Here is a 15,210-nt window from a genome sequence, read left to right as displayed (position 1 = left end):
TATTGGACAGATGATTTCTAAGCTGCTTTGTCCTGTATTTGGTAGGAAACAAGGGTTGTCGTCAAACCACTTAGATTTCCCTGGGGGCATCGTTCATGCTGTGGTCTGTGTGAATGGTGCTCCATGAAACTGTATAGGGCAAGACCAATGCAGCATATCTAGTTATTACCCCTCAACACATTTGAGAGAAATAATAGTAAACAGCATGTGTAACCATCTATAAGTGGGGTTATCTATATAGTAATGCACTTTTCTATAAGACTATTAACTGAGGCAGTAGAGAAACCGCTTGTACATTTTATTTACTCATATAGGATGTTAATATTGCAAACAAGTTTTACTTGTCATAATTATTCCTAGGTATCCCTTCAATCATAAGCCGGAGGAATACTTCTCAGGGAGAAGAGTTTTGAGAGTCTTTGAAAGACTTTCTAAGGGAGTTGGAGACATTTGATGACATTTGGAGAGCCTGAACAATGATAGCTCCTTAATGATCTTTTTGTCTTGATTCCAGTGCTCTTTGCAAAGTATATGCTTCAGAATCTAGTTCTTGAAACTCCTGGGGCTTCCACATAAATAGTTTAGTGTGTGTGCTTAATGGTGTTGAGATGCAAGCCTGTGGTCCACAAAGATGAACCAACCAAAATCGTCTAGATTTCTTGGTTCCTTTGTTCCTGTAGCTCTATGACTTTTCTAGCTCACAAGATCTCATACTTTTTTACCTAAATTAAAGCATCGTAAAGACAAACTATGCTAACTTGGATCCTCAAATCACAAAATCAGAAGTTTTTCTATCTTAATCAAAACCTTGCTTGCCAAATGCCTTTAAATGTCACTGTTATTACTGGTTTTCCATTTTCAAGGGTTTTCAAATCATTCTTGTAGGAAATGAAACCTAGTTTTAGAAACTTCAACTAAATCAGTGTTAGGTTAGGTCCTTCTGGTAGCTATATGCTCATTTAAATGATGCTTTCATCGGTTATTTTGGAAATCTACCTCCTTTAAAGAGTGCCTTTATAGCCTGGCCAGTGTGTCTCAGTGGCTGACCCAAGTACCAGGAGGTCACCGGTTCCATTCCTGGTCAGGGCACATGCCTGAGTTGTGGGGATCGTGCAGGAGGCAGCTGATGGGTGTTTCTCTCTTATCAATGCTTCTATCCCTCTCCCCCTCTCCCTTCCTTTCTCTCTAAAAATCAATAAAAACATTTTTTATTTAAATAACGCCTTTATCGATAGCTTAACAAAACATTTGGCTCATTTTGAGGTACCCCTTAAACTGCAAGGCCTTGGAAAAATAGTTCAAGTATTATTCACATCAGTTTAATTATTTGTAAGATAAGGTTAATAATTTCTCCACACCTCCCTGGTGTATAGTGACCATCAAATGAAATGATCAGACCCAACAGATGAATGTAGTGCTATGGAGAATGGTTGTGAAATGTGTCTGTTTGCCTGGCTCCACAATTCTCCATCCTTTGTCATTTGCACTAACAGACCAGCAACTCTTCCTGCAAGTCCCCTGCTTTGAGGACAGACTGATAAGCCACAGGAAAGGGCCTCAGATACGAAAGAAATGGTGGAAACAGATTGCAGCAGAGAGCTTGGGCACATACGGAAGCTGACTAGCCGACAGAACTTTAATTGCGAGTTGCCTCCCTGCGGTAAATGCCCTAAGTTGATAAGAGAGGTTTAATTGGCTGAACACTGGAAACGTAAATTGCCAGATCTGAATTGCAGCAAAGCAGGAACTGCATGTATGCACAACATGCTCGCAATCTTTTGTACTCCAGCCTGTCGCTAAGTGGAAAATGGAACACAAAGTTTCCAGCTCAGTAGCTTTGCAGTTATTTTCTTTCTAACCATATGGAATCTCCAGAGGCTGAAAGCTCCAGAAAGGCAAAGTATGAGGGGATGGCCTGAAACCAACATAAGTCATTTTTGAGTTTTCTCTTGCTAGTTTTGATTCTAATATAATTTATCATCATGAGTTTGTTTTTTCTAGGCCACAGAGTCACCATATGAATGGTGGTCCCCCCAAAAGATATGTCTACCTCGTAACACCTAAATCCTGTCAGTGTGCTTTATTTGGAAGGAGGGTGTTTGCAGATGTAATTAGTTAAGGATCATGAGACAAGTCCTTTTTGCATTATCCACGTGGGCCCTAAATCTAATGACAAGTGTTCTTATGAAAGGGAGGAGAGGAGAAGCCCATGTAAAGGTGGAGGTACAGATGTGAGTTAGGCAGGTGCAAGCCAAGGAATGCCTGGAGCCACCAGAACTGGAAGATTCTCCTTTAAAGCTTTCAGAGGGAGCATGGCCCTGCTAATGCTTTGATTTGGGACTTCTGGCTTCTAGAATAGTGAGAGAATAAATTTCTGTTGCTTACAGTCACCAAGATTATGATAATTTGCTATGGCAACCTTAGTAAACCAATATAGTCACCAAGGCCCAGTGGAAGTCCATCCTGTGTGGCTGTGTTTAAAGCTTGCAAGTCTTGAAAAGCAAAGCATATAAATGTGCACTGTGCTAGATGTATCTCTCCAATCTCTGCTTTGTCATCACATGGCAGTCTCCTTGTTTCTGAATGGTCACATAGCTGCCTTTCATAAGGATTTCCACCCTACTGTAGTATGACCTCATCTTAACTAATTACATCTTCAAATGGTCCTATTTCCAAATAAGGAAGAATGAGGTGCAGCAGTGGTTGGAATCTTGGGCAGGTGATGGAAGATGGCTAGAAGAAAGTCAACCTCGGGAGTGTCTAGCAATAGCTACCAGGGCTTTGGGCTCTAGGATGGGGTTTAAGGACAACACTTCAATCACTGGCCACTTTACTGTACAGGCACTTGGGAACAGAGACCAAACCTAGGAAATTAGAATTGAGAAAAAACTCAGGTCTGGAGCAATGTATGATCTGGTATTGGAGAAGGTTCAAGGCAACCTTTTTCAATAAGAACTGCAGGTAGGACTCTAGTGAACTGGACTGAAACACAGGTAAGAACAGGCAAAGGGGAGCTACTTTCAGAAATCAGAGGCCATCCCTTGTGGACTATATGAGAAGTAAGGCAGTTTTGCTTTTATCTTTGTAGACACATATCCCACTAGCATCCCAATCAAACATAAAACACAGAAAATAACGGCAGAATGAGCAGTAGGAGGTATGTTTTATGGGCTCTCAAATGTCAAGCTCTAAAGTCTGACTCTTCAAAACCTTCTCCATCTGAGACAAAAGAAATGAGGAATTGAATTTAATCCCTGGTTCCCAAACCTCCTTAAGAAATGATGTATATTTTTGTTAGAAGGATAATCAGTCTTTTCTAGTAGATTCAAAAATCAGATGCAGAGTGAAGAGTAATTTATTCAGTGAATGCAAATTAGCAACTTGTATGGTTTCATGTATGACTTAGAGATGTATTGGTTGTATATATAAATCTAGACATTAGTTTCAATTTGCATAATGCTTACAAGTGATGAAATTTCTCTATGTGGGTGCGATCTTTCAATGTCAGAATCAAAATGAATACAACTATTAAGCATTAATATAAACAGAACAAAGAACTGTTCAGCCACTGGATTTAGCTAGATCAGCTGATTGAGCCATCTTAACACTCTCTTGGGTTTCCATTGGAAAGGAAACAGTTTTTCCCCCCGTAAGCCTCAATTAATTATCAACTTCAGGAAAATTTGAGGGCTGCCACGTGGAGGGTCCAACATGCACACTGAAGTCAGGTGTGGGAGCACAATGAGTCTTTAAAAATAAAGGAAGATACCATGAGGATGTAGGGTGAGAGGGTTGGGAACTGGAACTATCTGGGAGGCTGTCAAATGAAAAAGGAAGTGAGTCAGACTAATGGGTAACTGCTTGAGCAAATGTTAGTCCAAAACAAACAATCTGAGCTTGTGATTTTAATAAAGCAGACTTCTGGAGAGTAATTTGTATTTTTTCACCATGGCAAAGGATACAATATATCAGGACTTGACACCAACTAATTATACGGTATATATGACCAATAATACTCTAAAAACAAAGATATATGGAAAAAATAAAACTTCATCCTATATAATAAAAGGCTAATATGCAAATACAATAGATCAAACAGTGGAACAACTGGTGAGTATAATGCCCACTGACCACCAGGGGGCAGACATTCAATACAGGAGCTTCTCCCTGGTGGTCAGTGTGCTCCCACAGTGGGAGCTCTACTCTGCCAGAAGCCCTGAGCCGGGCTCATGACCGGGGAGCACAGTGGTGGTGATGGGAGCTTCTCCTGCCTCCACAGCAGGCAGACATCCCCCAAAGGCTCTTAGACTGTGAGAGGGTGCAGGCTGGGCTGAGGGACCCCCCTTCCTCACCCCTGAGTGCACGAATTCCATGCACTGGGCCTCTAGTAATAAATAAAAACACTAAACACTCCTTCAAATCATGCTGTGATGGTTAATTTAATGTGTCAACTTGGCAAGGTTACAGCACCAAGTTGCTTGGTCAGACATTAAGTCCAGATATTCTGTGTAATATTTTTTAAGATGTGATTAACATTTCAATTAGTAGACTTTGAGAAAGCAGATTAGCCTCCAAAATGTGGGTGGATCTTACCCAGTAAATCGAAGGCCTTAAGAGGAAAGAGGGAAGTCCCTGGAGGAAGAAGGAATTCTGTTTCCAGACTGCGGACTTGGGCTGCAACATCACCTCTTCCCCAGGTCCTGCACTGCAGATTTCACACTTGCTAATGTGAGCCAATTTCTTAAAATAAATCTCTCCATCTTTTTTTCTCTAAATCCTATTATATCATCTATCTACTTACCTACCTAACTACTTATCTATCTATCTACTATCTATCATCTATCTACCTATCTATTGATTCAGTTTCACTGCAGAATCTTGACCATCACTCGTGACTAATAAAGCCTGGATGTATCCATACCCCACATTTAGTCTATTGTTCTCAGTGGACAATTCTTTGGTGTGTGGGATTGTCCCATTTATTGATATTGAAGAACATTTAGCATCCCTTCCCTCTTCCCAATAAATACCACTAGTAGGTTACTACCAAGCCATATGACAAACAAAACACACACACACACACACACACACACACACACAAAACCTCCACCACCACCACCACCACCACCACCACCACCACCACCACAAAAAAAACAAAACAAAAACCAAACTCTTACACATCTGAAAACCCTGCCTAGGGAACTGCCTGGTACTGGCCCCATTGAGAATCACTGATTCAGTGAAGCCTACCATTTTATAGATGAAGAAACTCAGGTGATGAAAAATTTGATTTTTTCAATATTAATTAGTGGCAAAATGGTATGGAGGACCCAGGTTTTTGAATTCCCAGTTTAGCACATTCCTATATCCTTTATAAATTCTATAAGATAAGCCTAGATATGTTAAACATCAAATATATAAAAGCCCTCGACATCTTAAAAAGTGAGCATTTAGCATATAAAGTTTACCATTCTACTTTTCATATTTTTGAAGCATTTGCATCTGGGTCTAATCCCTCACTGTTTGGTTATCCCAGTGTCCTTGCTTTGAAAATAACGTTTTCTTCTTTGATTTAGCTTTGTGCTTCCAGTAAGAGCTGTTCTATTCTGAGGTGATTCTGCCCTGCCTGGCTGTGGTTGGTTTGAGGGGACATTTTGGCCTAGGCCAGCCAATCAGAATCATCCCCTGTTATTTTTCAAAATATGAACAAGAGAGTTAAGAGTTTCTATTGGAAACTATGGAAACTATACTGTAAGACACAGATATTTTTGGTGGTCGTGTTTGCCATAGACACAGAGGTTGGCTTACAGTGAAAGAAGGTGAAGCCAAGACAGAGAGAAGCAGAAGTGAGAAATAAAAAGAGGTCTCTGCAGGGGCGTCCTCTGGTTCCAATTATACTTTAGACAGGATTGCTTCCCTGCCCTCCTGGTTCAGCTACTCATTCTTTCCTTTGATCACATGAGATAACAGCATCCTGGGAATGAATTCAATTTTTCTTTGGTCTAAACTAGTTTGAATTGTGTTCCAGTGATGGACAACTAAAATAATATTTTCTTTTTACAAAAAATAAAAGACTAATTGAATATTTTTAATAATAATGCATTTCAGAAGCACAGTAATAGTTATGCCAAAGTTTGACGGGAGGTACGCCTCATCCTCCCAGCAAAGGCTTATGTTTTCTTCTAAAACTCTCTTCCTTTCATTGACATACTTTCTGAAATGACATCCTCACCATAGGTCTCCAATTCAAACTGAATTTCTGTTCTTTGAAATACAGCATTTGGTGCAACATCTGTAATTTCTTATGCACCTGCACTCAATGGCTAACTGTGGAATTTCTCATGACACAGGCGGTAGTTAGAAGCTTTGTAACAGATAACATCTAAAGTTCTCATCCTTGCCGGGACCGATTTGGCTCAGTGGATAGAGCATCGGCCTGTGGACTGAAAGGTCCCCGGTTCGATTCCAGTCAAAAGCATGTACCCTGGTTGCGGGCACATCCCCAGTTGGGGGTGTGCAAGAGGCAGCTGGTCGATGTTTCTCTCTTATCGATGTTTCTAACTCTCTGTCCCTCTCAATTCCTCTCTGTGTAAAATCAATAAAATATTTAAAAAAATAAAGTTCTCATCCTTAACTTTCCTGTCAGAATTTCTATACTGGGATTCCTCATTTCTTGCAGACCAAAGCTGTCCTTGGCTGATGGGTGGAAAGAAGAAGTTAATATGAATAATGAGGAAGAAGGAGCTACACTCTACAAACTACTATTTCACAGTAAGAGCACCTTGGAGGTTTTTAAAAAAACCTACAGTATTTAGAAAAGCCACTTTGTTTTTCCATTTTCTCAGATTCCCCTGCATCATGGACCCCCCTGTAGAAAGCTGAAGATGTGCCCGCCCAGACTGCACTACGTGCTGTGAAACGCGTGGTGATAGTCCTCACACTGCTGAGATCCAGGCTTACTCATTTCCTGCCGCTCTGACACATGGTCTTGGACTCAAACAAATACGTGTGCCTCAGAAATAGGAGGTTCCACCAACTCTTTTCTCCTACAAAAACCATGTCTGATTCTCCCCAATGTCTCCAAGAAAAGGAAACAAAATGTCACAAGGAAATACTAAGTAGAATGCCAAGAGTCCTATAGGTAGAGCCCCATTCTAGACTCTTAAATGCCTATATGACAAACAGATCCATTGCACTCACCACACTGTGGCCCAAGTGGCATGAGAAATACACTAAAAATCCCCTGAGAGTGAAATTCTGTTTCCAATCTCAGTCGTCAGCTTGCTTTCCCCTGCAGTCTTGATCACCTTGATTTTCAATGGAAGCTTCTCCCACAACCACGTTTGTTCACCTCAGTGCCTGCATCTCCTTCCCTCCATCTGTGCTCTAGTCCTGACGTAGTAACTAAAAGCTGACATCCTATCTCTGAACCTGCAGATCAGATACATACTCCTGAGCCCATCCTGTTTATGATGTAACCTCATTCCAAGCGCTGCCCAGTGAGCAAAGACAGGACACCAACCCACACCTGCCAGTCCCCTTGCCCCATCTACCAGAAGGCAGGGCCTGCTTTTTTCACTCACCTCAAATTGAAGAGAAAATTTATAGTCAGAGTCTTTGGCCATATCCCTGATGTAGGCGTCAAAGTCGTCCAGTTGAACCGGGCTTTATCAGACACAAAGAAAAGTATGTTTAAAAAACTCAATCAATGGGTATTGTTTAACACTGTACTTCTCAAACATAAACACTTTTCTTGGAGAAAATAGTTTTGCTTCTTAAAGATTAGCACTCTGTTTTTTATTGTTGTTTGTTTTTTGATTAAAGTTGTCAGTCATTACTATATTGTAATTAAAAAGAGAGCCATCTATATGAAACATCCTTGAGATGGGAGATATCTTTAGATTTTCAATTTACCCCAGCAGTAAAATAGTATATACCTGCAAACTCACACACATATTCATATGTGTGGATTCTAGAAAACTCTGGTTTACGGAGGGAAAAATGGATTAGACCTTGCACACTTGTAGGAGTTATGGCTTTACTTTACTTTCTGTGTGATTTTGGAGAGTTTACCTAACTCTTCTGAGATTTAGCATAATCAGCTATAGAATACCATTATCATACCACCTCATAAGGTTGCACCCCGCATATTAAAGAACTTTGCCAGTTTAAAAAGGCTTTACAAGTCTAAGGAATTGGGCTGCTGACTATGCTGTTTCCCCAGGACAGAAGAGGATTGTGGGTGAAGCAATAGATCCAGAGAGCTGCCAGGGCCTCAGTTTGAGAGACATGCTTAGAGGTTTGCATAGCATTTATTAAATGATATGCAGGTTCAGAGGTACCATCTAAGAAGACGTCGGAGCATATGTTTCTACATCTGTAGCAAAAGTTTTCACCTCTTCTCTTGTTTTTTTTTTTTTTTTTTTTTTTTTAATAAGGATTATGGCTTGTTTCCTGTAGTTTTCCTTTTTTTCTTTTTAAACATATTTTTATTGTTGATAGTATTACAGATATCTTCCATTCTTCCTTTTTACCCTCCTCCTCTCGGCCCCTACCCAGCACCCCATAGTTTCACTACCCTATTGCCCATGTCCATGGGCTATGCATACCTATCTATATCTATATCTATCTATATCTATATCTATATCTATATCTATATCTATATCTATCTATCATCTATATAAAATATCTCTATATAAAATAAAGAAATATGCTAATTAACTGGGACGTCATAACAGGTTGACCAGACAGGAGAAGGTTTCACACACAGCGCTGGGAGAGGGCCTGATCAGCAGCGGCCCTGGCTGCTGTGGGGCCCATGGAGGGAGGCAGGGCTAGACCCGTGACTCGAGGGTGGGTGGTGCTGCGTGATTCTGGGCGCCTAGTAAGTATATAAATTCTTTGGTTTATCTCTCTCGTCTCTCCCAACTCCATACTGAGTTATGTCAGTCTGTTCCATGCCTCCCTGCTTCGGGTCTTATTCTGTTGGTCAATTCATGTTGTTCATTAGATTCTACAAATAAGTGAGATCGTGTGATATTTATCTTTCTCAGGTTGGCTTATTTCACTTAGCATAATATTTTCCAGGTCCGTCCATGCCGTCTCCAATAGTTTTCTATAGCTGCTTACTGTGCCTATACTCTACCCAGACTGGCCTGCTCCCTAAGCTTCTGTAGCATGCTGTCCTCTGCCACCTACCCCAAGCCCTCTACTCTGTCAGGGCCTGCATAGTTGACCTTTCTTTTAGTCTTGTTGCAAGTTACTCAGCTTATGTCATCTACGTGTGGCCTTATATCTTCATAGCAAATACACAGTACTTATAGCCATTTGTTTAAAGTTGTTCATTAGCTAATCTGACAGTTAACTTATTTTACTAGATTTTAAAGGCCATTATACCTCCCAGATAATACATTTAAACTTTACTGTTTTTTCTTAATAACAATAACATTAATGAGTTATATACACCTAAAATATTTACATATGTTATGTTGCTTGATTGATGGTAAGATAGACATGGCCAACATTACTCCATGCTCTAGATGAGAGAGTCAAGGCTAAGAGAATCAAGGGAGTAGTCCAAGACCACAGGACTATTGAGCTGTGCAATCCTGGCTGGAGCCCAGAGGGAATGATTCCCAGTTAAAAGCTTTTATACTTCAAACTTGCCATCCTTCCCCAAAATGGCTAAACATGGGAACATCAATAAGAATAGCAAGTCAGAGAAAATATTTAGGGGTTAGAAAAAGCAAAAGCAGGGAAAAGAGAGACAGAGAAAGAACCAGGAAATAGAAGTATGAACATCAGGGAGAGGATGATGAGGAGAAGGATGAGATAAAGGAAGCTGGGAGGGAGCAGAGATAAGCAGGTCAAAGATTTAGAGGAAAAGGGGGAAGGAGAAGGTGGAGGAAAAGAGTGATGGGATGAAGATAAGTGGAGATGGGAAAGGAGAGCCAAGGGGACATGGTGGTTGGGGGAATTTGGGGTGAAAGAGAAAAGGTAAAGAGAAAGTAAATAGAAAGTTGGTGAGGGGGGTATAAAGCCCCCAATAGTTGACTTTTGGAGAAGGAGATAAGATTGGAGGGAAAATGAGAAGAGGAAATGAGGAAGCTGGTTTGATGCAATGTTCTGGCTTGTGGGCAGTTTCCATCACTCCTAACCTCTACCGAAACTTCTGTCCACATCCTGCTTCTCCTTCTCCTCTCTGCCTGGGCCTTGGGAGGAGCAAACCCTGATGGAGTCTCCTTTTTTGGTTCTGAGACCCTGTCTTTTAACTGCTCTAGTCTATGCCTCTATGTCTCATTTAACAACCCAATGGATAGTTTGGGCAACAAAATCTTTCTGTTTCTGTCAAATCATTTCTTCCAGGTGATAGTAGCTCTCCTCTCTTGAGGTCAGTCTTGTGTCTCCTATATCACTTGGTGTATGCCAATGCATGCATACTTGATTTGAAATAGATTTAGAAAGAAATGATGCTGTTATTTACATATGCTAAAATACTATGTCACTCAAGGCTATATAAAACATATTTGCATTAACTTTTCTCATGTATTATGTGCTCTGTGACTTCTTCCTCATTGGCATAGATGCCATAGATCTGGCTGGAACCCCTAATTACCTCAGATTAATTCACCAATATTCTATCCTGGGCAAGTATCAAGGATGAGCTCTATTTATAGATGTTCTGCTCTTTAAGCGCACAGTTTAACCCAAGGCCTGGAGGTGATCATCTAATTAGGCTTTTGAAATCAACTGATGGCTAATTTTCACCCATCAGAATCTTAATTCTTATGATTTAACAGTTCAGTAGATAAGGAAAACCACAGGCTAGCAAGAGCAATTGTCTTCTTTCTATTTATTACAAAGATTTCCTGAGGCAGCACTTCTCAAAGCATTTATTATGACATCAAATCTAATAAAAGCCTCTCTCTGCAATAAGCACAGAACTTCAAAGTACAAAATGAGAAAGGTTTTTGTAAAATTTTGATGTGGCTAAAAAGTAATTTTTTTTATCGATTTAGAAAAACATTTTCTTCAGCAAGACTTTGATAATTCTCAACAACCTATTCTTTCTCAGATGTCATTTGGTGATAATATTTTTTTATTCTTGATATGGTTTCTGTCATATACCCATCTTAGGAGTCATGCCATCCATATGTGCAAACACACCAACACATAATATCTTAGCCATTTTAATACACAATTGCCTCTTTCTTTCTTTCTTTCTTTCTTTCTTTCTTTCTTTCTTTTTTCTTTCTTTCTTTCTTTCTTTTTCCCTTCTTTTCTTTTCTTTTTCTTTTTTTTTTTTAATAATTGTAAGAAGTTTATTTGAGCCAAAATGAGGATATATGCCTGGGAGCAAGATCCAAAATGCTCTTTGCCTCTTTCTTAAGCATCCCTTCTATTTGAAAACAAGCAATCTATTTAATTTGTAATATTAACATCATTACGAAGAACATTTTTAAAGAAAATATTTTAAAATGAAATAGTAAGAAACATTTATACATACTTAAAAATTGCTGAGACCAGACTTTAAGTGTGCTTACCACAAAAAGAAAATGATAATTATGTTACAGATGGAGATGCTAGCTAATGCTAGAGTAGTAATCATATGGCAATATATAAATCTGTCAAGTCAATACAGTATACACCTTAAGCATGCACAATATTAAATACTAATTATGTCTCAAACATGAAAACACTTACTTAGTCAGTTTTCTCTTCTTTAAACCATTTTTACTCCTGAGAATGAAAAAAAAGAGACAAATTTATCTGGGCAAAAGAATTGATTAGCATAATGATTAAATTTGAAGAATTTTAAATAATTATGCCAAGCACCTCAATTTTATTTAATTTTCACTAAACATATCTCAGATTTGTTTAATTACTTTTCCTTAAATGAGAACATATGATAATAATTTCAGATTCATTATAAAAAAACACACCTCTATTAGATTGTAGGAACATACCTATACTTTATATTTAATATTTGCCAGAAACAGAAATCTAAATATAATTTCTTGCTACTCATGATTAAGTTGCTAAAATCATTTTTTAAATATATAAAAATACCAACCGCCTGAATTCTCCCAGTCCTATAGGTAAGAAGCAAAGAACCAGGGAATAATAGTGAAAAATAATGGTGGGAGGGAAGATATATTGGTCTCTTAAAACAAAAATAGCTTTTCTGGACATTTTTGTTGGGCATGTGAATTTGTGCTACCCAGTGTTGGCCTGTGTCTTATATAATTTCACTATGGCATTGTTTATATTCAATTATAAACTAGCTTTTAAGCTGTTTGAGGAATTGGACCAATTACCTGCTTGTTCTTGATTCTTGACTAGTCTGTAAGCTCAACTCAAGGTATGCTTCAGTTAATTACAAGGGGTACTTAGGGTAATGGTTTTCAACCAAGAAGTAAGATAACTGATCTAGTAGCAAATGCTAAGATAGTCTGCTGAAGCACTTCGTTGTTATACTTTAATTTCTTACATGAGTAATACCAGGTATGACTGCGAGCAAATACTTTTTATAAGTATTTTCCAGGATCTTTGAAAATTGATGGGAGCATCTTCAGAAAATAAACAATCTATAGTAATAACTGAGTGTGATGAGTACCCTCATGTGCCAAAATATTTATTTACATGGGAATTATGCATGCTTGGATACCTCCATTTCCAGAAAGCCTTTAGCAGAATAAAGCACTACTTTCTCAGCTTGCACAGTGCTTTACTTGTGAGGCATTTCTCACATTGTCTGACTGTCCATACATCAGACTGACAGTCTGGCAGCTAGACCATCCCTGCCCCCAGAGCTGAGCACAGCTATTGGAGCACATAGTAGGTGTTAACTAAATGCTTATTTAATTCAGTTAAAACAAACAACCTTGCTATGTCACCCTGACCCTTTTACTTAATGATCCCATTAAGTATTTGTTACTTGGACTCCTATAGTCCCACTGGAGAAATGGAACTTTCGGATGGAGAGAAAGTAAAGCAGGACAGAAAATGTAGGGGCATGTCTGTAAGGCAAGTGGTATTTCTGCTTTCATGTAGTTTTCATTCTTTCCAATTCTGAGTGAAGACAATCCATTCAAGAGTTCCTGTCATCATCCTTTCTCTGTCTTCTTTACTTGGGATTTACATAAAGGGAACAAAACATTGCAGTCTTACTTTGCCTCTCCCTTATCCTCCCAAAACCTCACTGTAATACTGGGCAGAGCTGTACCACACAAGCATTTGGGAGCCTAAAGAAATGCCTCTTGAATAATCTCCTACTCAGCGCTTGCAATGGTAATTCAGCTAGCTTTAGGATTCCCACACTCATTTCATGTAGCAGAATGTTAGCATAGATAGCTGATGGTTCCGGCAAAGTCAGGAGGCTGCCAGCATATTTTGTGATTGGGAGTGAAATTTTTAAAAAAAGAAAGAAACCTTTCCTAACCAAACAGACTCTAAGGGAACAGGGGAAGAAACAAGTGTATGTGGGAGGGTGACACTGAATAAATTCAGTGCTGAGATGTTAAGCTGCTACTATTCACAGCTGCGCAGAAATCTGACTCATGGAGGAGAGGCGCTGGTGTTTCTTTCAATCTCACTCATGGATTGAATGAACTTTAAATGCATGTGAAATTCTACCACTTGCTTAAAGATGACTCACTGCCACACTCTGATCATCATAATTGTAGGTCTTCATGATTGTGTACGACTCTCACTGTTACACCTAGATTTTGCTGAGTTTCTATAGATATCCTAAGGCTGTGGGACATGACAAAAGGACTGAATTATGAGACTCCACAGCAATAGTGATATAATTATCACTGTAATTACTGTGTTCATTCTAAGACTAACCTCATGGGAAATTCATTTTTAAACATGTAAGTTAAGGCTTTGCTAACAATTTTAACTTCAGCACATTATGGAAAAAGCTAGTGTGTGGGCATGTTACAATGAACATGTTGGGTGATGCTTAGGGTAACATCTCATTGCAAAAAATTTTATGACTAACTGACGATAACCACCAGAAATATGGTATATGTCCATATAGGATGATACACTTCTTTTAATTTTTTCCCTATCATTTATGTTAGGTAAGGTTTAATGCCCCAATGATTTCAAGAAGCTAAGCTGCATTCTTTGTAAGTCCTTCATGGTATGACAGTCGTAGAAAGCTAGCCAGATTGGAATTCATTGCAAAGAAGAATATAAAGCAATGACAGAACGTGGGATTCATGATGATTAAAAACAATTTCATAAGCACTACTTACTTTCTCATGAGCTAAATGGAAATCACCTCCAAATCTTAAGAAAAGGTCTTTAGAATTACATCACCTGCTGAATTTAGCATGCAATAACCATGAGCAAAGCTGAGCATTTTAAAGTAAATGTTACTTCATGCTTACAATGTCAACAACTGTGGAGGACTTAGACCAGGCAGATGAATAGTAGGGAACAGTATGAGGGTGAATATGGAAGTAAGAAAAGAGAGAGTAATAACACTGAATCCAGACAATCTGAGATCATGAAAGTCAGAAATTGTGGCAGAATACAATCCTTAACTAAGCCAACTGAGCCCTGGGGTTCGGCTCTGAATCTGCAACCATTCCAGCAGCACTATGAGAAAGAGGATTGATTTCCACACAAACCGCTACAGACATCAGGAGGATTTTGGAAAACCAATAGGAACATACCTCCTGGTGAAGTGGGTAGAAGCTGGGCAGTGTGTTAGGAGGGGGGTGAGTTATTAGATGAAAAGCAGCAAACAGCAGGGAATCCGGGCGGCTTTCTGAGTACTGAGCTAAGCTAGGAGAAGGGACCATGAATTTTACTTTGATATTTGGCATGGCACAAGCCTCAGGCTGAAAACAAAGGTTACGATCAGTATATTTTTATTGATTGATCTGTGTGTGTGCAGTTTACTGAAAGTGACAGAAGGCTCTATGTTTTGCCTTCTGTTCTTGCCTGGAGATAACCATTTTCTGTTTCAGGATTGTTTTTCTACAAACCATTGAAAGGCTTTTACCTCTAACTCGGTTCTCATGTTATTTGATGAGTAGTATAAGTAGTGGACCTTGAAGGGTTGCTGAAATTAGATCCTGAGTTCATCAGAGGGACCTATGAAAAAAGACATGCCAGCCCTGGCTGGGTAGCTCAGTTGGTTAGAGCAACGTCCAGATACACCAAGGTAGAGGGTTCAATCACTGGCCAGGGCAC

The 15,210-nt window shown here is 39.2% G+C and overlaps 1 protein-coding gene across 3 annotated transcripts in view; it reads right to left on the bottom strand.

Moving 5' to 3' along the window:
- Window positions 1–15,210, bottom strand: part of PTPRO (protein tyrosine phosphatase receptor type O) — a 203,105-nt gene that overhangs the window by 21,967 nt on the left and 165,928 nt on the right. For all 3 annotated transcript variants that reach the window (XM_036454558.2, XM_045587797.1, XM_045587798.1), the window contains 2 exons: window positions 11,704–11,739; window positions 7,584–7,665 (listed from right to left, as the gene is read on the bottom strand). In XM_036454558.2, the coding sequence (XP_036310451.1) occupies window positions 7,584–7,665; window positions 11,704–11,739 (118 nt within the window). The remainder of the gene's footprint in view (window positions 1–7,583; window positions 7,666–11,703; window positions 11,740–15,210) is intronic.

Source organism: Pipistrellus kuhlii, unplaced genomic scaffold (assembly GCF_014108245.1).
Source record: "Pipistrellus kuhlii isolate mPipKuh1 unplaced genomic scaffold, mPipKuh1.p scaffold_m20_p_3, whole genome shotgun sequence".
Classification (NCBI taxonomy): domain Eukaryota; kingdom Metazoa; phylum Chordata; class Mammalia; order Chiroptera; family Vespertilionidae; genus Pipistrellus; species Pipistrellus kuhlii.
This window is presented reverse-complemented; position numbering and strand designations above follow the sequence as displayed.